General features: G+C 46.3%; 1 protein-coding gene across 7 annotated transcripts in view; it reads right to left on the bottom strand.

Moving 5' to 3' along the window:
• SEPTIN9 (septin 9) overlaps nucleotides 1-22,959 on the bottom strand; it is an 844,294-nt gene that overhangs the window by 48,300 nt on the left and 773,035 nt on the right. For 5 of the 7 annotated variants that reach the window (XM_085616876.1, XM_085616877.1, XM_085616878.1 and 2 more), the window contains 2 exons: nucleotides 7,639-7,833; nucleotides 1,361-1,489 (listed from right to left, as the gene is read on the bottom strand). In XM_085616876.1, coding sequence (XP_085473002.1) covers nucleotides 1,361-1,489; nucleotides 7,639-7,833 — 324 coding nt within the window. Of the gene's footprint in view, nucleotides 1-1,360; nucleotides 1,490-7,638; nucleotides 7,834-8,145; nucleotides 8,170-14,215; nucleotides 14,348-22,959 lie in introns of those variants that run through there. The other 2 variants (XM_085616881.1, XM_085616879.1) reach the window with 2 other exon arrangements.

Genomic DNA, 22,959 nt, shown 5'->3' with positions numbered 1-22,959 from the left:
GACTCCAAACCGATTTTATAAAGAAAAAGTATCAACTCTTAGTACTCACTGATTTCACTGCTCTATGAATCCAAGTGGAACCAAAGGAAGTTTTATTAATAGCAGTCTTTCATGCTCGACTTGCAACCCAATTCATTGTTTAAAAAAAAAAAAAGTTGTTCCTCTGAAAGATTTATTGCTTTAGAGCTGGTCTGAAATGAGCACATACTTCTAAATTTGCACAATAAATTCAATATACGCTATTTCCGTCAAGGAAAAGAGGACACATGACCACAAAGCAAGTTTAAATCAATGTATTCAAACCACATTATCTCATAGTGGCACATAAGTGGTGTTCAAAATCAAGGCAGCAGTACATCGAGTGAAAGCAATCCAGGCAATGCAGAGTGCAATTAAGGTAAAACTAAATCTGCCCTGGATTACAAAGGCAGAGGCGTGAGGATTTTTGAAGGACAAGAGTCCAACAAATTTGTCATGGCAGGATTAGGTCTGCAGTAGGATTCCCAATATCTCATTAGACAGACTGGTGTTAAGTCATTGGCATTTCACCTATGGGAAATTACTTTAAGGTTTATCATCAGAATAGTGGTGGAGAAAGAATTTAGGGTTGCATTAGAGAATAATTTATCTAGAGGGGCCAGCCATTGTCTCTTAGGTCCTGGATTACACATGAGTTGAGAAACCCAAAGTTGGAAGAAACACAACCAAGGTGGTGTGCATCAATTAGCTTCACGGTTCTCTGCTCGAGAGGAGTCTTTCTAGGCGATGAAATAGACTCTCGCCTCTGCAGTTCAGCAAGAACAGCGGCAGTCCACTGAAGCAACAAAAAAAACCTATAGGCATTCTTAGGATCTTCTCATCAGTGGAGTAATGTTGTTACTATTTGATTTCGTCATAGACCTTTCAGTACCACCCAAGAGTAAGCCAGAACTATTGGACCAGAAAACTACTTTATGGTAAACAGAACCGCACGAGTGTCTTGGTATCCAGTATCCTAGACCAGTAAGAAAGGTTTCTCACTAGATATCGCGGGCAAGAATAAGGAAAAGCTATTGTTTTCTTTGTATTCCATAGGTTTATCAGAAGCCAATCAGAAGTGGTTTCAGCATACCTGAAGCTGGTGAGCATGTGACAAAAGATTAGCTAGCTGGTAATTAAGGAAATCCTGAGGAATTAACAGACAAGGAGTTAGAGGAGATTATTCGTTGGTCTTTACTTTCCAAATCTAGTTCTATAACACCACATGAGACCAGGCTATAAATTGTCCTCTGTGTTGTACTAAGTTAGAAACAAACTGGTTATTGCAAAATAAAGCATTGTAAATCCACCTGGAGCCCAATGGGCAGGGCACACAACTCACCGTGAGTGACCGTCTTTATTTCGATTGTTTTGGGGATACGCTCCTCTGTCGTTGGTTGCACGGACTTCCGGCTGACTTTAGATTTGAACAGCGTGTTGATGAGCGTAGACTTCCCCAAGCCACTCTGACCTAGAAAAGAGGGAGAGACCAGGTTTGCATGTTTGGCTAAATAGTACCAGATTATTCCTCAATCCAATAGTACATCCGATTAATCCTATTATACTTGAACGGCCAAAGGCCTTCGTGCACGATTCCCTATAACCGCAGGGAAAGTAATTGGACGCTATAACCATCTCACAATCTGGTATCATTTTTAACTTGCGAGGAACGCCCAAGTCCTATTCCTTAACTTAGCTTTTTGAAGAGTGAGCTTCGATTTAGCTGTAATCGAATAGGGTGTATGTGCTGGTTATTTTATTCACGAAAAATAAAAACTGGGCAAGAATAGTAATCATTTAACAATAAACAGGGACAAAACGAAGAGCCCTGTCCTTGGCAAGTTTACCCATTTTTATTTTGGCTAACTTATGTCATGAGCATTTAAAGTGAAAATAAATGTTAAAGAAGCTGTTCAACGTTAAGTTGGCATGCATAGAGTGCAAAGAAAAAAGCGACCCATCGCCAAAATAAAGAAAAGTAAAAGAAAAGCAGAAACAGAAGCACTGCTTGGGCTACTACCCCTGGTACTTCAGTGGACTACATTTATGCTGAAGTGTGCATATGTGTACCAGTAAAACATATACCTTTTTTTTTTGTTTAAACAAGAGGCAGGTGAGACGGCTAAAGTAGTCCCTAACAGAGACCCAAGAACTGCTCAAAACCAATCACCAATCTACAGTTTTTTGGGGAAAACACAAGACGGCAAGAAAGCCTGGTTGAGAGAGGGCTTAGTAGAGACCTAAGAACTGTTCCATTTCAATCGCCTAATCGAGGTGCTGGCCAACTTCGTGATCTACGGTAATGTAATACTAGGGCGATACTGGGGTGTAGCTAAGGAAATTTGTTTACAAATGGTGCGTACAGCTGAGAATGCAGAGAGAGATTTGGATGAGTGGAAGCATACGTTAGAAACCCTCCATTCAAGAGACAACCAATCCTTAGGCAGGATACAATTGGGACACTAGTGAGTCCGCCATCCACACTAAGTCTAGACGATACAGATGCCCGACAATCATCTCCTGCATATACATAGACAACCCGAAGCCCATACTGGAATGTCTGCCATTATACAAGGTTTCTGCTACGAGTACCTGAAGCCCAAACCTCAGAATAATCTCTGTTTTTTTGCATAGGAGGATGCCGGGACCGACCGCTGCAGCCGCCCTGCCCCCTTTCTTTCTATTCTTCATCCGTACCTTTCGATTTTCACCACTTCTTATATAAGAAGCTGTAGTCATGTTACTGTTTAGTATACTAGATATAAAATGATTGCTCGCAAAATCAGAGTAGAATTACTTCCCAACTATTGCTATTTGCTCTCGGAGCATCCAAGTGAAAGCTATTGGGTTCATATATGGATAGCTCCGAGCTGGGATGAAAGATGGGATGCAACATGGATGCAAAACTTTCATGTGCAATCTTGTTAATAAGGATAGGTTGAAAAAAATAAAAATAAAAACGAATACTAGGACGATATCCACTACCCTTCAGCTAGCACTCGTCGAGGGCTCTGGCGTCCACATGCCACAAACTATACCAGAAGGGGTAGCAATTTCAGACCAGATGCAGAATAGGAAGTATTTGCACATACAAACCTACAAAGCCACATATCTGCACGTGCTGAACCTATTTACGTCTAGGGGAGAACTGCTGAATGTTTGCGTTGCTCATAGGAATTTTAGTTTTCTGCATAATAATTTTAAGCAAAAACACAACTAGGGAAAGAAGACAAGATAGCAAGAAGAATCGAAGTTTGAGCCAGAGCCATCACAAGCGCTGCAGGCCTGGCCTCCCCAGCCTTGCTGCTCCTTTGAACACGCCACAGTAACAGAAGAAGGACAATGGGGAGACAGTGCCACCCTGGAAAGTGCAGCCACGAGGAAAGGTGTGTGTGTGGGGGGGGGGGGGGGGGGGGGGTTAGTTGTAGATCTGCTAAATTACTTACACAATGGACTGGTTGCTGACGGGCACTATGAACAAGTAGCTGGCTATAGAAATCGACCTAAGGAAGATTAACCACATCTAAGCACAACTTAGGGATCCAGGTACATTGAATCATAAAGTAACACAAATAAGTGGCATCCACTTGGGTTTCTACAGTTATGCTGTATTGATTATGATGAATGAACTTCAATATTTGCAGATATTAAAGAAAAATTAGGCTAAAAAACACCAGCACAATCTGGGAACTGGAGATAAACGCTATATGGTCCAGAGAGTGTTTCACAAGTTGTTGTTTTTTTTTTACAGATGGCAGCAAAACTGGTGCAAGAGCTAGCACACTGCAGGAAAGCAGGGTGTGCACCTGTAACTGAGCAGAAAGTGCTTTGTCTTTTGCTCACACACCATTGGCCTCGCACTTTAAATCAACCACGCAAGTCTACGCACTGGGAATTAATCATCAAATAACCTGTGGAGTACATACAAAAAATATACTCAATTAAGAATAGCTCACCTTCAGGCAATTGAGGCCATCAGGCCATGGGTTCATCTGAAGCGGTGTCAACACAACTGAACCTTCAGACAAACATTGCTGCTCTCAACAGTGCTACTTCAAGGGGTGGCTAAAATAGGTGTCTGCAAAGGTTTTCCGAGGGGTGCAAAATGTGACGCAGTCCGACACCCAGAGACAGATGGGTGGAAACGGACCCAGCCCTAGAAAGTGCGAGACCTTGGCCTTCTCTAGAAGGTTTGTGGTGTGTATTGGGCTACTTTTAAGGGGTCCTTTCACATTAATGTTTGGATGGAATTTGTCTTAATCTTATTGGCGTATTTGTAAAAACTAAAAATCGACAGACTAACATTAGTAGAAGCGCTGTAGGCAACATCGGAGCTGCCATTCCCGCTTTGACTGAACGCCACTGAAGCTGGACATCATTCGCTGATGGAGACTGGGCACCACTACCCTTGGACAAAAAGTGGTCGGGCCACTGGCCATGGCTTGCTTGTGAATCAAGTGGTCATTTTCAGCTCATGCAATGCTTCCTCAGTCTCCAGAGCAGCTAAGAATGCCCAGCAACAGCACAGTTTGGACAGCGAACACTCCGTTAAGAATGTCAAGGATCTTCCATTCTCAATCAAAGAAGTCTGCATCTTCAGCCATGAACAGTGCGACCTGCTGAATAATTCCAAGATAGCGCTGTGTGATGGAATGACTTGGGCACGTCAGAGGAACAACTGTTGTAGTGGATGTGGAAACCCTTCGTAACAGAGCTTACAGCCGGGCAAAGAAATGCAAGACCAGAGGTAGGACCAGCAAAAATTCTGTATGTAGTCATGTCACGTACAAAGAGCATATCTCGAAGGCTCGCACTTTTCCTTCTGTAAGAAAAAAAACACTTTGCAGCAAGACTCTTGCTATGCTGTCAATAGTCTTGCTACACACTTACTAGAAGCAGGCACAATCTGTGCCACTCAAAGGAGATATCTGGCTTGGCTATCAATCAATCAATCCTTGTAAAGTGCAGCTTCTACATCACTCGTGAGTCATCCAGGCGCTGGGTTTAGTCGAAAAGCCAGGTCTTGAGTCTCTTCCTGAAGCCCGTCAGCCAGGGTGATGTTCTGAGGTGGAGGGCGTTCCATGACTAGACAGCGAGCAAGAGAAGGAGCGGCCTCTGCTGTGGCTACGGCTACAACTGTCTACTCAAAAAGTACTAGTCTGCTGGGATTTCCAGGTGGAGGCACGCATTTCGTGTGTACAGGGCGCCTGGGTGTTAGAACTGCTGGAGCAGGCTTCCTCGATATGGCACGGTAGGTTTGCAAGACCAGTTTTGGAGTAAATAAGCGTATCATTGCCACATCTGGAGCACAGTGGACTACACATCCAAGATGATGGATATACCAACGGAGGAAGGATGCCCTGGAGGCACTGCTGCCAAACGTCAATTCACTTGGTCCTTTATCTTGTGTGGACAGTGGCAGGTCAAACTCTCCTGGAATTCTAGTTCATTTTCTGCACGCTGATCGACTTCTGATCGACTTCTTATCCAGACATCCAGTAATGTAATGGGAGAGACCAGGCAGGACAGTACTGTCATCGTGGTTATGGAAATCTGTTCTCTGGAAAGCTACCTTCCCATCCAATGCAAGGAGGGTGTACCATGAGGATTTAAGAACATGTGGTAAATTCCTTTCCTGGACGGACCCAGGAGTTCCTGAACAACTCTAGTACCGCCGCTCTCCCCCACAGTTTACCACCCTGTAAGAATCAATCACACACACCAGAGGGCGTGCAGGTGTAGACTTCCAACCCTTCTTACGCTGATCTGTCACAGGTCCTCTTTCAGCGACGATGACCCGGTGTCTCAACACAGAGTGAATGCTAAGTGCCACAATGCAAATGACATTAAAATTTACAAGTGTATCATTTTCAACACAGAAATCCAGCATTCAATGGATCTTCTAGCAAAATGGATCAGAGCCACAAGGCTCCAGTCCCCCCCAGGTTCCCTAGAGACATCTTTAACTGCGACACTGGCGCAAAACCAGACTGCAGCAACACCAGCCTTCCCGCATGGACATGTTGATTCTATTCAGTTTCTTACTGTGATGATATTTCAACAAAGCCTCTCTTGGGACCATGAATTTTGATACGGACTAATGGGGGAGGGGGTCATTAGATGCAGGATGCAAAATAAATTGAGAAGCGCGAAGATGTCATCAGGAATTCCATCCGGAGACTGCAGCTAGCCCACCGATATGCCACCAACTCCTTTTGGCTGGGATGCTGTACTTGGCCTCAGTACTTACTGATGAAAGAATGGTCCAGGTGGTCGGCGCAGCATTCTTCTGCATAAACATTTTTCCTTTTGCGCCACATAAAGAGACCTGTATGGGCTTGCGAGATCCGGTACTGGGAAACCGCTTACTTATTTCACAGGTCAAATAACAGGCATCAACTACGACATGCAGAATCCTTTCTTGCGCCAACCTTTTTAATCAAACTCCCAGACACAAACAAAGAACAAAAGAATCTCATTGGCAGGAACCTGATGGGGAGATCCATTAGTTTCGTGAATTTGGACCAAGAGGCCATCACTCAGCGGAGGCTGTGGGAAAGGATCGTTTTCTCCGGAGATTAATACTTCCTAAAAGCCACTGTCAACGTGGCCTGGTATTTGCCCATTAGGACTATGTGTACTCAGTGAACACATTAGAGCCATGTGTACACTGTGCACAAAGTCAGCGATTCTAAGCAAGCCGTCGCACCAGCTGGGAGCGAGCTTCAGAAAATCCCAGCAGGGTCCAGGGCAAACCCCCAAACTAAGGGGGGAGGCACACACCATGACTGGAGCTGGTTTCGGAGACTGGGTGCGCCTACTGGCCACCCTCACTACGGACCGCAGTCCAAGCACCAGATTATCTGGTGGAAGCAGCTTGAAAGGCCAGCAGCCTTGGGATTATTTCATAAAGGTTTCAAGATTATTAATCTAGATATGTCAACATGGTACAAGCATGGAAAGCCCATCGCAGTCTGGATTCAGAAGCAAGCGGGAGATAGTAACACAGGGGATTTCGCGCAAGTAATGCGTGTCACACTGGTGCATGGTTTGAGGTCGTACTGTTCGACCACTGGAAGCCTGCTCCGCAGCATTACTTAAATCTAGATTTCAAGCCGCATATGCACAGTCCTTGCACAAAAAGATCTAACCATATACATGTGCATTCAGGCGCGCACATACATTCGGTTGCTCACACGCGAACATTTAGGCACAGGAGCGCGCATATTTAGGTGCGCATATTCACACACATTCAGGTGCATACACATGCACATTCTTGCACAAAGATCTAATTATATACACTTGCATTCAGGTGCACACACACCACACGAACATTCAGGCACAGTGGTGCACCTATTTAGGTGCGCACACATTCAGGCACAGGTGCGTATATATATAAGCATAATACACACATTCAGGTGCGTACATTCAGACAGGTGTGCGCACACATGCACATTCAGACAGGTGCACAAATATTTAAGTGCGCGCACACACACACACACACACACACATTCCGGTGCGCACATTCACACAGTGTGCTTGGTCACCAAATGTCGTATGTGATCTACTGGCAGACGTGCAGTGACAACAACCAGCTCTCCCCCTCCCACTGGGACTCACCGACCATCATGATGTTGAGCTCAAAGCCCTGCTTCATGGCTTTCCTCCTCATCTGCTCCAGGATGGCGTCGATGCCCACATAGCCGAAATCTGACACCGGCTTTTCAAGAAGGACTGGCGGGGCCTGCTGCCGGAGGGCCAGCTCTCTGGCGGCGTCCGTCATTCTGCCGGTGTAGTTGTGAATGGAGTCCGTGCCTGCGAAGGAGAGAAGGAAAGTGTCAGGTACGTGGTGCCAAAGGAGCCATCACACAGACTCGGTGTGCAGGCAAGCACCAGAGGCGCCGAGCGATAAGCGAGCGGCACAAACTGGAGATTACGTCTACAAACAGTGCGCGCGAGAGCCGCAGGGGACACGGAGCCGGTGAGCTGGGAGGGGATTGGGCGACAGACTGACAGACAACGCAGCAGCGCCTATTCAAGCACCTCTGCTCGTCAGTGACAGCTGTGAACCGATCTATGGAAACGCGTTAACACTTTAAGGCAGTGCAACCCTCCCCAACTACATACAACACCAGATTTCCTGTGCCGTGCCTCCCCAGTGCAGCACAGGTAGTGCCGACGTCATGCAGATACAGAGCAGGCTTCCCCCACACAGACCAGGCACTGCACAGGCCCTTCACGCTTTTCACTACACAGGACAAGGACAAACGTGAAAACGTTCGCCACTTAGACAAGATACAAGACCGCCGGGCCAGCGATCGCCCATAAGGTGGAAGACGCCTTGCAAGATTCCTCCAACGCATGCCTGGTGCAGTCCAAGCTGGGCCTGGCTGACACCGCCCCCTCACAAGAGCATCAACATGCAGCCGGCAAAAAGAAAACCTGGAAGGGACCGCATCACTGAGGCAACGGAGGGGGGCATGGGGTGTGAGCAGGGCTTTAATGGGATGAAGAAACTGGAGGTCTCTCGAGGGGGCGTGGCCAATGTAATTAAGGGCGTGGCGTAAAAACACGTAAGCTAAAAATGTGTGCTTAGCATAGTTTGCCGCCGGACTGGTATTTTGACGTTTCTGTCATTGCTTCCAGATATATGATACAACAAGTAACATCATACCTACAACAAGTCAGGACTATTGGCATTGTCAATGGTTGTTAGTTGCATAAGATAAATAAGCAGAAACTATGGTTTGTATTTATTATTGAAAAAGCTTCGACTTAAAGCCCTGTGACACCACGACAATGTTGCTGCTCCTGAGTTTCAAAAAGAGAAGGGAATTCCGGCGAGAAAATGACTCTAAAGGATTTCCCTTCCCCTATAACGCTCGAAATAAACGGACGCCTGTGCCAGGGCACAAAACAACCCGATATAGACCCGTTTCGAGGCCACCTTTAAAAACACACTGCCGGTGCTCAGACCCGGCCCACTTAAACCCCTGGGTGCGAATTCCTCACCACGTGATCTCAGACCCACAGCGCCATTCGATAGAGGTTCGTTCATGTGGTTGCACCGCCCGACACTCCCTGCACAGCTGAGCTGTCAGTGTTGTTGGTACCCGGCACCACGCCCAAGCTACCTCACTGTTTCCAACACATCACACTCCTGTGTACAGGTAAACAGCTGCACGTGCGCCCTGTGATGCGCTGCGGTGCAACACGTCTTGCCCCCCCCCCCCCTCTTACAAGACGCGAGTCACGCTGAGCACAGCCCCCGTACCCTACACGTCGAGCCAGCGGGCATGGCCATAGTCCAGTCTCGTTTTAAGGATTTTGGAGGCCACGAGCAAGATAATTTTTTTATGGGGCCCTGTTTCCAACTAGATGTTATTGCCCACTTTCTGCTCAGACCCCATGATGGCGAACAAAGTTAACTCATACGTTAACGGAGAACTAGACAGATTGACGTTACAAAATGTACTCACGTTCCCCTTAGGAGGTGGGGGCCCTGGACAACGGCCCACTGTGGCCCATGCCTTGAAACGTCTCTGCGACAAACAGGACCAATGTCTGCCATGCGCACGCGAGCTCAAACCTTACAGGCCGGCAACGAAAGATTCAACAGCACCACACCCTCATACTCGCCAGCCCTACAACTCCCTTCATGGACTGTGCTTCAAAAACGCCCGCCAGTACCAGCTTCGGAGTAATTACTGGCAGCCAGACCCCCTCGGTCCCACTGCACCAGATGCACCAATGATAGCCACCTTACTACTACAAGCAGCAGAATCCACACATGACCCGCCGCGGGTTGGGGTGAACACCCACAAGGCACCAACGCTCAGGACCCCAGGGGCCCACATTAATGCTCGACCCGAATTACTGAAATCTCACCCAAACCACCAGCAAAACCTAGCCTCAGTCTCACCACATCAGGCACAACAAGGTCAGTAAACCCGCAGCATATGGAGCGCTCCGCCGGTATTAGCCCAGTTAGATTCCTCCGTGTTACCCAAAAGACTTCGTGGCACATTCATTGAGCTTGAGGCGAGACCATGGGGCCTAGAAAAAGCACGGGGCCCAGGCAATGATGACCCACCGCTCCCAGGAGGGCCCGGCGTCATTGTTGCTTCTCCAACAGAACTTGCTTACTGCCAGTGCTAGCGTCTTACCACATAAAAGTGAATTTGCAGACACTTTTCAAAAAAGGCCCCAGCCATGAACTTCGGGAAGATGCAAAGCCGAGCGCGTCACAGACTGTCACCCCGTAGTAAGTGTGTGCTCTTTTGGACAGTCATTTTATCATCTCAGGCCAGCGATTACGCAGCATCTCTCTTTAGAGCTGCGGCTCCCAGCATGTCCAGCCTGTCATTAGCAGATAGTTTGTGAGTCTCGGAGTCCATTTTACATTTTTGTTTGAGAATTTATGTCCCTCGCCGAGGGAAGCCTCTTTTGAAAGCGCTCAAGTGGAGCCAGAGCCCACAGACTGGTCTGCGCCCTTCCCTGGGGGCATTCCTGACACAGACAACCTGAACAAGCATTGGCAAAGCTAAAAAGTATCACCTTTGCGAACTACTTACTGTCTTTGCCAATTGTGCGTAGAGATTATGAGCAGCATAGCTGGAAACAAAGCATATGACGCAGCTAGCCACGCCATTTTGTAGGCGTGAGCACAGACACTAAATAAGATGGACCCTTTCTTCAATAAAAAGAAAAATGAATGCAGATGTTTAGTTTTTTCTTAAGTAGGTGGGGGCACTGGTGTGGCAAAGCACAAGACATGGTGAGAGCGCAACCTGAAGCGCGGGGGTGGGCAAACGGGCAAGAGACAGAGCAAAATGGAACTGGGTGCACAAGCAAATGGGCAAGAAAGCAAGGAAGGGGGGAGGGCGCATCAAGGACAGGGTGGGGAGAGGCACATGGAGGAAGAGGCAGCAATACGGAGTGTGGCAAAGAGTGCACGAGAAGTGCACGAGCAAGAAAGCCGGGAAACAGGCACTCTTGTGGATTCCTCAATCAAACAGAAAATAGGTGTTGGCAAAACAAATAGGTCTCAACTTTGGGACTTACTAGATATGCAAACGGTTTTTAGTCATGCCGCACAGCTACATGGCTAAAGAACTGAAGCAAAAAGATTTTAAAGCACCCAATCACATTATATAGGCACGCACCCAGCAAAGTTGGATCAATAACAACAACAAAAAAAAAACACATGGGAACACTTTTCTTTTTTTTTTTTTAAGCAGATTGGAACTAACACAGATGGCGTGAGTGAGGGGCAACGTGGAGGGTGCAGGTGATAGGAAGAAAACAGACAGCAGAGTGGAGCACGCAGGCGCGAAAATGCACAAAGCTAACAGAGGAACCTGGAGCGCAGCAGAGTGGGAGGGTGAGGGGGGAGACTACATGAAGAATACAGCTAGAAAACACATGCACTCAGAGTGTTTAAATAAATAAAATAAAAAAGTCATGCCTGAAAAAGTGAGCTGTGGAAGGACAATGTGTTCATGCTCCAGGGGACGGATAGACACAAGATGACGAAGGAAAGCACAGAGAAGCAATGTATAAGAAGCAAGTAAATGAGCGACAATGATGTAAGCCAACAGCAAGTAACGGACAGGCCTTAAGCTCACTATAAGCTAACAATGGGGCATAATTACAACGAGGCGTTAAAAAATTATCGCCGCTTTGGCGGCCGAAAAGCGGCGATCATTTTATCGCTATATTAGCAAGGTCACGCTAACGCGTGAAACCTTGCTTTAGCGTGGGGATTTCTAACGCCCAGCTTTGCATCTCTAATGAGACGCAAAGTGGGCGTTCCTGACCTGACAAGATAGGAGAAATGTCGCTAAGCAACATTTCTCCTATCATCAAGCCCCACGCTATGAAGCATAGCGTCAGGAAAAGTAGCGATAACACCCGTTATCGCTACTTTCCTAACACCTGCTTCAGGACTGACTTAGCCATGATATCCTATGGAAGGAGGATATCATGGCTAAGTTTGTGAGTCCCTATCAACAAGCTAACGTGGGATTATCGCTGGGTTTCCAGCGATAATCTCACGTTGGCCAGTTAGCGCTAGGATTTTTAATCGCTGATGAGATAAGCGTTGCTAATAGCACGCTATCTCAGCGATAAAAATCGGCGCTAGCCTGAGATAATTATCCGAGCGCTAAGTGCGCTCAGGGATAATTATCGCCGGTTGTTGTTGATATGCCCCTATATGTCTTGCCATGGACCGCGCATGCAGGGTTTTAGGCGAGACCTTAAACAGTAGGGCCGGAAAGCGGAGCAGTGAAAAAACACAAGGGATGCAGACATACTGTAGGGGAGGGACAAGCAAGAAGAGGAAGTGGAGTCCACACAACCTAATGAACAAGGAGCAAGCAAATGAGCGTGACAAAGCCAACCAATGCAAAGCATTGGGTGGGCTCAAAACCCACTGCAGGTACACACTAGGGGCCTCATTAGGAGTCCGAGGACCAACAGACTTGTGGGGGGCGGTCCAGCCACCGCTGCACCTGCGGTCTGACTTCCCCATTAGAAGTTGGGCAATCAGACAGCAACTGCAAGGGAAGCGCTTGCATGGTGGTCAGTGCCTCAGTATTATGCTGGCGGTGCCACTGCAGCACCACCATGCAAATTACATGTTTCTGGACCACCAGCGGTGTCATGGAGGTTTATCCTCCATGAAAAGGCTGGCCCCCTGTTTCCCATGTGAATGCATGGGCCCTGTATGCATGCACCCCAGTTCCTGCACAATATGGACTTTATAGTCCATGTCATGAAGGAACTATTTTTTGGCGTTCTCATTACTGTGCCGGTTTTCAGAGGTAGTTCCATGGGACCGCCAAAAAAAGCCCACCAGACACTGGTAAACTCGTAATGTGGCGGGCGGTGGACACAAGGGTTTGGCGGTGAGGGCCGCCCGCTTCTGCACCAAACTCATAATGAGGCCTGGGTCATTTTGCCAAGAGACGGTTTGAGCTGCCGGAGAGACCTAAAACCCTTCTTAGTCTGAGCGCTGACAGCGTGGTGGGTTCAGCACCTGCTAGTCGCTGCGGGGATCGATGCCCACCGCAAAATTATGGTTTTATATTTCCGTAGTTCACATGCTTCTGAGATCGACAGAGAATCCTTGCGTTCCTGCGAAGCTCCGAACCTGTGAGTACACGGGTCAGGTTGTCTGTCAGAACAACAGTGCATCGCCCTCCAGCGGAAACGCCACCTGTGGCGGGAGCCGTCATTATTAACCCGTTCAAAAGGCCCCGCATCACAAACCGCCAACAGGGGTATTTACCGGAAACGCGAGTTTGACCCCAAAAACGGCTTACAACGAGGACGGTCGGGTTTAATTGGGGATCTGCTCGGCCTCGAGCACTTAAAGACGCCAGGCTGCGGAGAACCGCGGGGTGCGGATTACAGATCCAGAGAGCGAGAGGCATGAATGACATCTGCGCCTCAGTGGACCAGACGCGCAGCCCTCTGCCTTTACGGGAGAGGCAGCGTGGGGTCAAAGTGAAACTACGGACGGTGCACAAGAGCCCCTCCCCAAAAAACAAAACACAAAAGTCTGCCCTGCGGGGATATCATCCGGAGAGGTTTTGAGGGATGGCCAAAGCGCGCAGCTTCCCTGGGAAAAGTGACTCAACTTCTTCCGCGGATCGTTTCTGAGAATATAAATGTAAAAACTCATAACTGTTTTGTATCATGCGGGCTCAGATTGGTAGAAAAAGATTTATAACATTAAATCGTTCACCCGAACAAGCCGGGTCCTCAAAGTATGCCCTGTATGGGGCACCCCAAGATAATAGGATGAAACTGCCTCCATCATACACCCCCAGTGACGCCGTCGCACATCTACCTCACGTGAACGGCACCGCTGCCAAAGCCCTCATCTCTCCCTATGCCCCCTCATTTTCTGGGGTCGCACCCTACCCGCGCATAAATAAATATCTCACTCTACGCTTCCCTCCACCGCCACCCCGGGGCAAAATCTTAACAGGCGAACCCCTCTACCTGCCCCGTCCAAGGACAATCTTACCCCAAGCCCCCTCCCACGTTAAACCCTCTGCGATCACGTCCCATGGAGGCCAAGTCCTACTTACGGTCGCTCTCCCGCGGGATCCTGCATCTAATTAGCACCAACGACAACCGCAGGAGGTTGAGCACAGCCCCGAAGCGGCGAAACAAAGGCCCTCACCGTGCCCGAGTCCGCCGTCCTCTCTGCCGCCTGCTCCGCGCTGAACTCCCGCACCTGCCGCGCGCCGGTCCTTCCTCTCACTCACTCCTTCACGTGCTGCACACAGACCCCTTGCAGCATCCTTATGGAGTGGGCTCCCCTCCCCCACGGCTGACGCTCTCTCTTGTCAACACCACAATAGGACCCCGCGGCCTCATTTAAAACAAGCGGCGAATACCCATGTGCGGGGCGGACCCCGTTTTTGCTGGGGGATGAAAGCAGGGCCACTTCACGAAAACACAGCTTTAACTTGCTTGTTCTGAAACTTTTTTTATTCACACTGAGATTTGTCACATCACTCAGATATACGGAATTAGGAGATGTTTTCAGAGAAAAGGAAATTGTTTCAACAAATCAGAGTATTTGGTAAACAAACCGAACTACAAAGGAAAAAATGCAGAAACGCCGATGTGTCAGTCTTTGAATTACTTGGGCACATTTTTCTGTAAAGTTACATGCGTCTCAAAAAAGGTTTCATTGACGCGGCACCATAACCAACCGCTACAAGTACGTTCAAGTATACAAATCTTTCTAAAAACATGTTATTTAGGGTTTAATGTCACTTCCTAGTTGTACGAATAAGGTAACTTTCAACTGAAAGTAGGGTTATCCGGGTAAGTAGTGAAACCACGCGGTATTGCGGTTTCATTTATCATCTAATGCATGCTGGGATCTGTAGTCTTGGTTCGCTTCAATTATACTAGGTGATTGAAGTGTCAGATCACAATGGTCTAAAATAATTGCTGTAGCTAAAACACACTGCACCTAGAAACAAGGAGACAATGGCAATTACACGTTTTAACCCAAACATAATTGTTGTATCATTTGACCTTAAGCATTAAAGTTTCGAAACTTAAACTTAATTTTTAATCCAAATCAGAATAGTGCAAATACCACAATTAACCATTTGGTTTCCAGTTGCAGCAGAACGCGCCTGGCTGAATATTCGAACAGCTACGGAGCGCTGATACCTCCAGTCAGCCTTGGCTTTTCAGCCAAGTGCACTTTTAGTTCTCAGATATTTACGACCCTGCTTCTAATGGGGAAAGGGAAACTTTAGCACAATGGCTAATACGTTTAAAGTGTTATTATCTTGGCACCCTGTCTGCATTTTTGCCAAAACTCTGCCTACGAACATGACCAATTGTGTTACACCCTCCACGGAGCTCTCCCACCAGCCGCTGGCTTTTGCTTTGCATTCTGGTACTTGTAGGCTTGAATTTATGGATGTATACTACAATAAACAGAACGAAAAGACAATTAGGAATGGGCGAGCTATGCACAGGCGTGAGACAATAAAACACACTTCATTTACTATCAGCGACATGTTCAAAGCTAAATGCCCCCACCCGCCGGATATAAACAGGGGCACGTGAGCAGCTGTGCGACATATAAGTGAGGTCAAGTAGCCAGTCCTGTATTTTAAGGCCTCTCAACGGAGGTGCCTAACAGTTATGTCCCTCTCCAGCCCAGTCCCTGCGATGACTCAGTCCCGAGTGTGCACTACAGGTACCACAATTCACAGCAGCAAGCGCTTTAAATGGGCTGATACTGTCCGGTACAGAGTGCCTGCACTTCTTCAATTTGAAATGGCGAGGTCCTGCATTTGTCAGCCTTGCTACAGTACACTTAATGGGAGAGTACCAACACCAACACTTTTCATAAGCAAACCTGTACTCTGAAAAGTGAGTACCTGCACTTATATACTTCCATTTAAAGCACTGAAACAGGATGGCATGGATTTTAAATATATTCTATGACAGGCGCAGTTCGTCTGCTATGGCAGAGGAGCGTCGCCCCCAGCCTCAAAACTGCAGGGAAGGAAAACTCAACTGATAATAAACAGATTTTATTATCGTTTTATTTTTCCCTTCCGCTCTCCTGCAGAGTCTTGGGGGGTGACAGGCACGAGGGGAGTGGTAGGTGCACTGTCTTGGCCGGCCGTCCAAAGAGTCACGCGCAGTGAAGCTCTATCCAACCCCAGCTGCGATGCCGGGTGGGGGAGAGCGGGCACAGGCCCCCAGTCTCCATGGGAGAGCACATTTAGAGCACTCAGGCCAATCCTGAGGCTGCTCTCACAACATGAGAGGAGCCTCATGATTGGCCGCAAGGGAGTCTGGGAGCCTGTGAGGAGGAGAGGAACAGAAGAGCGCAACGCAGCCAAACCCCCACCCCCAGGGCAATCCCCCACAACGCCAGCCCCTACTGACATATAAGAAGCGCACACGTCTCTCAGGAGGCCCCAGCAGGAAATCCCAGGATCTATGGCAGACTCTCGAGGACATTACAAACGTAGAATCATGGACCACAATACTGTTGTTAAAACCCCCTGACTCTCGCTGTGAGTACGAGTTAACTACTTCAACACTACCCTGCACCAGACCCCCCCCCCCCTTCCAACGCTCCAGGTATTATTATAATTATAATGTTTGTTAGCTCCCCATGATTTACACAAATGTTATGGGTAAGGACAGTGCACCTATGTAGCTGAAGATCATTTGGGAAGCTCCCTGGTATACCCCGCTATCCAAATGTTTTATTGACTATTTCATCTTTGTCCATTTAAAGTGTAACATTCAAATTGTGCCTCATTTTCTGTCTTATAAGAATGTTAAACCCATTTATTTGCTGACTGACCCATACAGTATATGTATGATTCTGTCAATTTTATGTTAAGAATGATTTGTTATTTGTTTGTCGCAATAACATTTCAATATAGATTTTTTGGAACAAAAAAAGCACTGCATCAAGGTCACATATCATACGGAAGTCTGGAACATGGAGATAGACGCTGCATACTGGGTAAGACTGTCTACACAGCTTTAATTTAAAACATGTCATGGGAGGTAGAAAGGAAAGAAGCAAAAGTAGAGGGCAGTATTGACAATATAGTGGACAGTTCTCCCAACATACTGCACTTCTGACCAACGTAGTGCCGCATAAATCTCCTCTAGGTGCACTTCCGCCAGAAGGAGGCTGTGTCAGAGGCGCCGACAGCACTGCCCTGCGGAACTCACCATGGAGACAAACCTCCAGGACGCTTCCTTGGACGAGTCCCTGGACCCCTACGAGCCCCCGTGAGCAGACCTAGAAAAAGGACCCAAATGGCCTTAAACAACACCCCCACAAGATCAGAACGCAAACACGAAGGAAGTAAATTTCTTGTATACTATGTCTTCTTTTCTCTCCCTAATTCTCTATCCTTTCCCTTTTCACTCATTCTTATTCTCTAAGCGGGACAGTGGATAGGGGACAGCCAAACATATATACTGTGTAACTGTATCCTCAACAAACACAGCCAGTTTGGGCTGCCACCCTGTAACGACAAAGTGCCGATTACTAAATGTGTAAAAATCAATAAAATATGTTTGAAATAAAAAAAAAGAAAAAAATCCGAAGCAATGCGTGGACATTGGGGGGAGATTGAGAGAAGCACACAGGAGAGTGAGAGGAAGACGAAGCACAGTGGGGAGGGGGGACACGCATACAAATGAGACAGCGGGACAACACATTCACTCTCAAAGTGCTCAAAAAGAAAAAAGTAGCAGCTAAAAGAAAAGTGAGCACTAGAAGCACATAGTAATGGGCATATGTTCTAGGGTCGGGACAAACACAAGAAGATGAAGGAAAGTACACACAGCTAACACACAAGAAGCAAATGAAAGTGACAATGAAGCCAACCAATGGTAAGCAGTGGGAGGGCTTTAAGCCTACTGTAAGATTACAATATGTCTCATAATAGACAGCACATGCGCTGTCTCAGGTGAGACCTAAAAATTGTATGGAGCCACGCCCCACTTTTAGAAGGGCAAGTAACAGATGTTGGTATTGCTATTCCTGGTGGTCCTTCCTTGGTATTCTGGGTGGGCGTCAGCTTTTAAAGATTCACACGGTTCTGATCCAGCTGAACTGGTTACTAATCTCTGCTCCGGCACTTGACTGAAAACTGTGTGACTCTGGGCAAAAAAAAACGTAATCTCCTCATGCCGCAACCGAAAACTGTAAACATGCGTTAAATGTAAAACATTGTAAATATGTGAAATGTAATGTCCTGGTGCAAACTGATTTACATAATGTTATATTAATCCTCTTGTAGCACGTTAACATGGATTGTGTACAGTGCTTCCTTGCTAACACAGATAGTTTTCCAATATATGAACACAAACAGAAACAGGTCAAGCCAAGCCATATCTCTTTAACACTACTCTAGCAGCAATTTTAAAACACACTTGCAAACATGTGTTATCAGTAACGGATCTTTAACCCCTTCCATGCTGCGCAAATTCCGCCGCTGTGCTGACGGTTTCTTGCGCGGGCGTGGTCATGACGGAACGGTTCCGTCATGAGCACAGCTCAACCGTGGCTCATGACGGAACCGTTCCGTCATGAGCACCGAAGGGGTTAACTTTCAATACCTCCCAATTTTGTAAATATTTTTTTATCTATTGTTTATATCTTTTAATACATTGTGAAGTGTGTACTATAGGTGAAAATTATGTATTTTTGCTCTCTCTTTTCTTAGCTCTTTAACAGATTAAAAATACACAGACTGCATTTGTTATACATGCCATTTAACATCAAGGATGGTGGGGCAAGAGTAAAGGAAGCTTGGCATGGAAAAGCTAAGTCGGGCGTTAGCCAAGATCTTTTTAGGTTTTTAGTAAAATTATATACATAACACAGGGGCTCTTAGCCAACCCTTTTCATTTTATCTATTGGTATGTTGTATCATTAAAATGTTTCTTCCACCAATGTAGCATATTATATGTGGCAGTGGGTCAGCTTACTTCAGCCATTGGCTAACTTCACTGTGAGTGACAGCTTCTGCCCTTGCACAAGGAACACATGCACACACAAAGTAGTTCCATTCAGAGCCAGGGACTACTATGTCATTGTGTGCTTTTTTAGATCAAAAAAATATTGATGCCATTTTCCATTTTGTTTAGTACTTGTGAAAGATCCACAGCTCCCAAAACGATGTTTTATAAAGCACTGACAAAGTCAAAAGGCTGGCAACCAAAAGAAGACCAATAGGCTTCGCCAATGATTGCTCTTTACATATTCCCAGGTTTTCATATATATGTAAAACCTTTTTGGAATTAAAAGAATGAGGTGCTTATTGCCCTTTCTTCTCACAGCAAATGGGGACATAAGAAAGGGACAATAGTTGCCAAAGGCCGGATACCCTGGCCTACTAGAGAGAATGACATTGGCAGCAAAGATCAGGAGTACCAAGCAGGTCAGCTCCGTACTATCAAGCAGGTCAGCTCCGTACCAAGAGTTTTAAGGTAACACTTGTAATTGAACAAGAGAAACTACAATTTCCAGAGGGCAGAATAAGTAGATTTGTTTTATAATGCCATCTCCTCCCCCTCAGGGATCTGTAATATTGATGTTTTTAGGCTCTTATCTAAGGAATTTGAAAGGCTTGGATTTGTCCACCACAAATGTAATGGTTGATGGTGATTTTAATGTCCATTTATGTGTGGACCCGAGGGTAGGAGGTGTAGACGCTTTAGGATGTTTTCTTATGACTGGAATGCATTTGGAACACATCTAACAGGGTACCAGACTTAATGCTATATTGAACGAGTTTGATTTGGTCCCATCAGTGGGTAAGCAGTCCCCAATGAGAAAGGACATTAATCCTAGCTTCATAGGGAGGGGTGTGAGTCATTTATTAATTTTATTTTGTTTCTGCACTACTTTATCCTTATATTTCTGATTTTGTGATACCCCTTTGTCCCTTTAGTGATCATAACCCGGAATATCTAACTTTTTATTGGTCCATGTTGGCCCAAACCCCAGGGTTGGTAAAAGAGGGGTCACCCAAGCCACAGATGGGGGTAAAAGGCTTAAGTGGTCAAAGATAACTCCAGACCCTTTTTAAATACCCTTCGCACTCAATGCAAGAAGGATTTCAAAATCTGTACCTACCGCCCGGTGTGTGTTCTGGAGGCTTTTTCTGCAATTTTGGACACAAGCTCATCCCTCTTGAAGGCCCCTTCATTATGGCAACAGGGTTTATTGCCAAGGTGGTTTGACCCAGGATGCTCTCAGGCATTAAGAAATATCAAGTGTGCACTGCATACTAAACCCAGGGATTCCTCCATGGTAAAGAAGGCCCGTAGCTTGTACAAATTAGAACTGATCAGATGCAAGACCATCCTAAAGGAGGAGGCTTGGTCAGATCTGACCGAGGCCAGCACCTTGAGAAGTAGTTCTAAATTTTAGAGCATCATCAACTGCCCTTTTTTGCAGCCAATGCTGCCTCCCCTTTGGAGGCTTATATTTCTGGAGAATGTTGGGTGGTCCACTTCAAGGAAGTCTACAAATTCCCAATTTCCACATCCTGTGGGGGTGTGGGCACATTAGACGAGAAAGCTATTCAAAGATATTCCAATGAGGAGGTTAGGAAGGGCGTCCAAGGACTGTCTAAGAATAAAGCTCCGAGACCAGACGGGATACCATCCAACCTCTTTGTGCAAGACGTGGAGGTTTGGGCCCCAATCTCGACCACCCTTATCAATGCGGCAGTGATGGTTGGTCCCCCTTCCTCATGGGCAACGTCCATCATTGTTCCTGTTTTTAAGAAGGGGTACAGGGACAGTACCCACTGTTACAGGCCCATCTCGTTGCTTGACTCGGTGGTCAAGGTGGTGGGACGTATCCGTTTGGAAAGGCTAACTAATTGGGCTGATTTTAACAACGTAATATATGCGGTCCAGTATGGATTTCATTTTGGGCTGTGAACAGTAGATCAATGGCTGAATTTATACTTAGTCCACAGCAAATACACCATAGCTCATCCCGGTTCAATCCATCCGACATTTATGGATCTCTCATCAGCATTCGACCATGTCAATAGATCCATGCTTTGGCAGATCATGAAATCTAGGGGGGTGGACCAGGACATTGTTTTATTTTTGAGAGATCTCCACGGAGATACCACTGCGGTGGTACGTTATTCTAAAGATCTTAAGGTTACATGAGGTTTTCAAATCCAAAGAGGGGTGCGGTGAGGCAGGGATGTATCCTGGTCCCCTTTCATTTTACTTTATATATTAATAAATTGGGGCAAGCCTTAGCAGATCTGAAGGTAGATAACCCACAGGTGGGGAAGCGTTGCCTACCAGTCTTATTATATGAAGATAATGCGGGTTTTAATGGCGAGAAATGCTAGGGGTCTACAGTCTTTGTTGGATTCCTTGATCTATTTTACAGAGGAACTAGGTCTCTCGGTGAATGACACAAAATCGTATGTGATGGTGGTTGGCCCTCCCTCTACTAAATTGTCCATATTCAAAGTGTGCTTTCCTATCTGGGTTTGTTGTTCGATTTTGCCCTAAGTTAGCGTCCTTTGGTTAAACGTAAGAGGGAGGATTTCGTTAAGGCATACGCTGCTGTTTTTAACTTTGCATCCCGGCTACAGCCGACCCACCGGGGCCATCTTACAAATTTATTAGGCTAAGTGTATCTCCAAAGTAGCATATATTAGTGAGATTTGGGGATACATCAACCTGGATGAGCTGCAAAAGGTTGAGAACACCCTTTTGAGATGGTTTCTGTTTGCTCCACAAAGTGTCCCCACATTTGTGGTGCACGAATAAATGGGCGTGGCTTATTTATCTGACATCTTATCCTTTTGCCCTCTTTCTCTTTGGGTGGGTATCTGGTCCCGATCTGGAATACAATTGAGCAAGGACATTATAAAAGATTGCCTGTCTCTTGATTATTTTCTTCATATTTCTTGGTTTAAATATATTTTTGACTCCTTTTTCAGTCTAGGCACAGCAGAATTATTTGATAACCCAGACGGGATCAGTAAGAAGGACCATAACCTGGAGAAAGACCATTATAAATGGAAACTGGTCGGCCAGGAAAGAGGGCGCTTTACTGAAGCCCAGTGTTCATCAATATATTTTAATGAAAACTGTGTCCTCTACCGAACGCTACCTCGCGTGTGTTAAAAGTCGGCATGATAATTTTTAGGTCGAGCCTGGGCAGGGCATTTGCAGCTCTGCAAGGCATGCTGTATTCAGTTAGGTAATTGAAGCTCCACCCACTCTTTTTCATTGGCTTGTGTGATTGTCCACTTTAAACTGTGGCTGTTCATTGGTCAAAAGACTTAGTAGTCCCTCCCTAGTACACCCGTGTCTCATTTTGTAACCTCCCATGGCGACACCCCCTTTTACGTATGTTGTTACTCAGTAGGCTTTAATTACAGCCTCTAAGCACTATTTTCTCAAATAGCTTTGTCCTGCCTGCTGTTGCAGGCAGGACATGCTCTCTCCTAAGGCTTTAAAAAAAAATGTATAGCACACATTTGCAATGCAATAGGTCTCGCATTTGATAGAGTCTAAGCTATTGGCATTGTAAATGACAAAGCCTTTTATTTATTAGTTTTAAAAAGAACACATTAATAAAAGGCATTGTCATTTACAATGCCAATAGCTCAAACTCTCCTAAATGCCAGACCTATTGTATTGCAAATGCTTGTTATTAACAAGGTTTTGGCTGGATTTATTGCCTTTTTTGTTAGCCTACCCTCGCTGCGGGAACTGGGGCCAAAAGCTTTTGTCCTGTGGCTGCGACGATAGGTCACCTCAGGACACCTTACATTTTACCTTTGTTTGTCCTTTTCATGCTGTGATTGATTATTGAACAAGGACTGGCTAAATGCATCACACATATTATGGTGCCAC

The sequence above is a fragment of the Triturus cristatus genome, chromosome 7, assembly GCF_964204655.1.
Source record: "Triturus cristatus chromosome 7, aTriCri1.1, whole genome shotgun sequence".
Lineage (NCBI taxonomy): Eukaryota > Metazoa > Chordata > Amphibia > Caudata > Salamandridae > Triturus > Triturus cristatus.
Note: the sequence above shows the minus strand (reverse complement) of the source record. Positions and strands in the feature narration are given on the sequence as shown.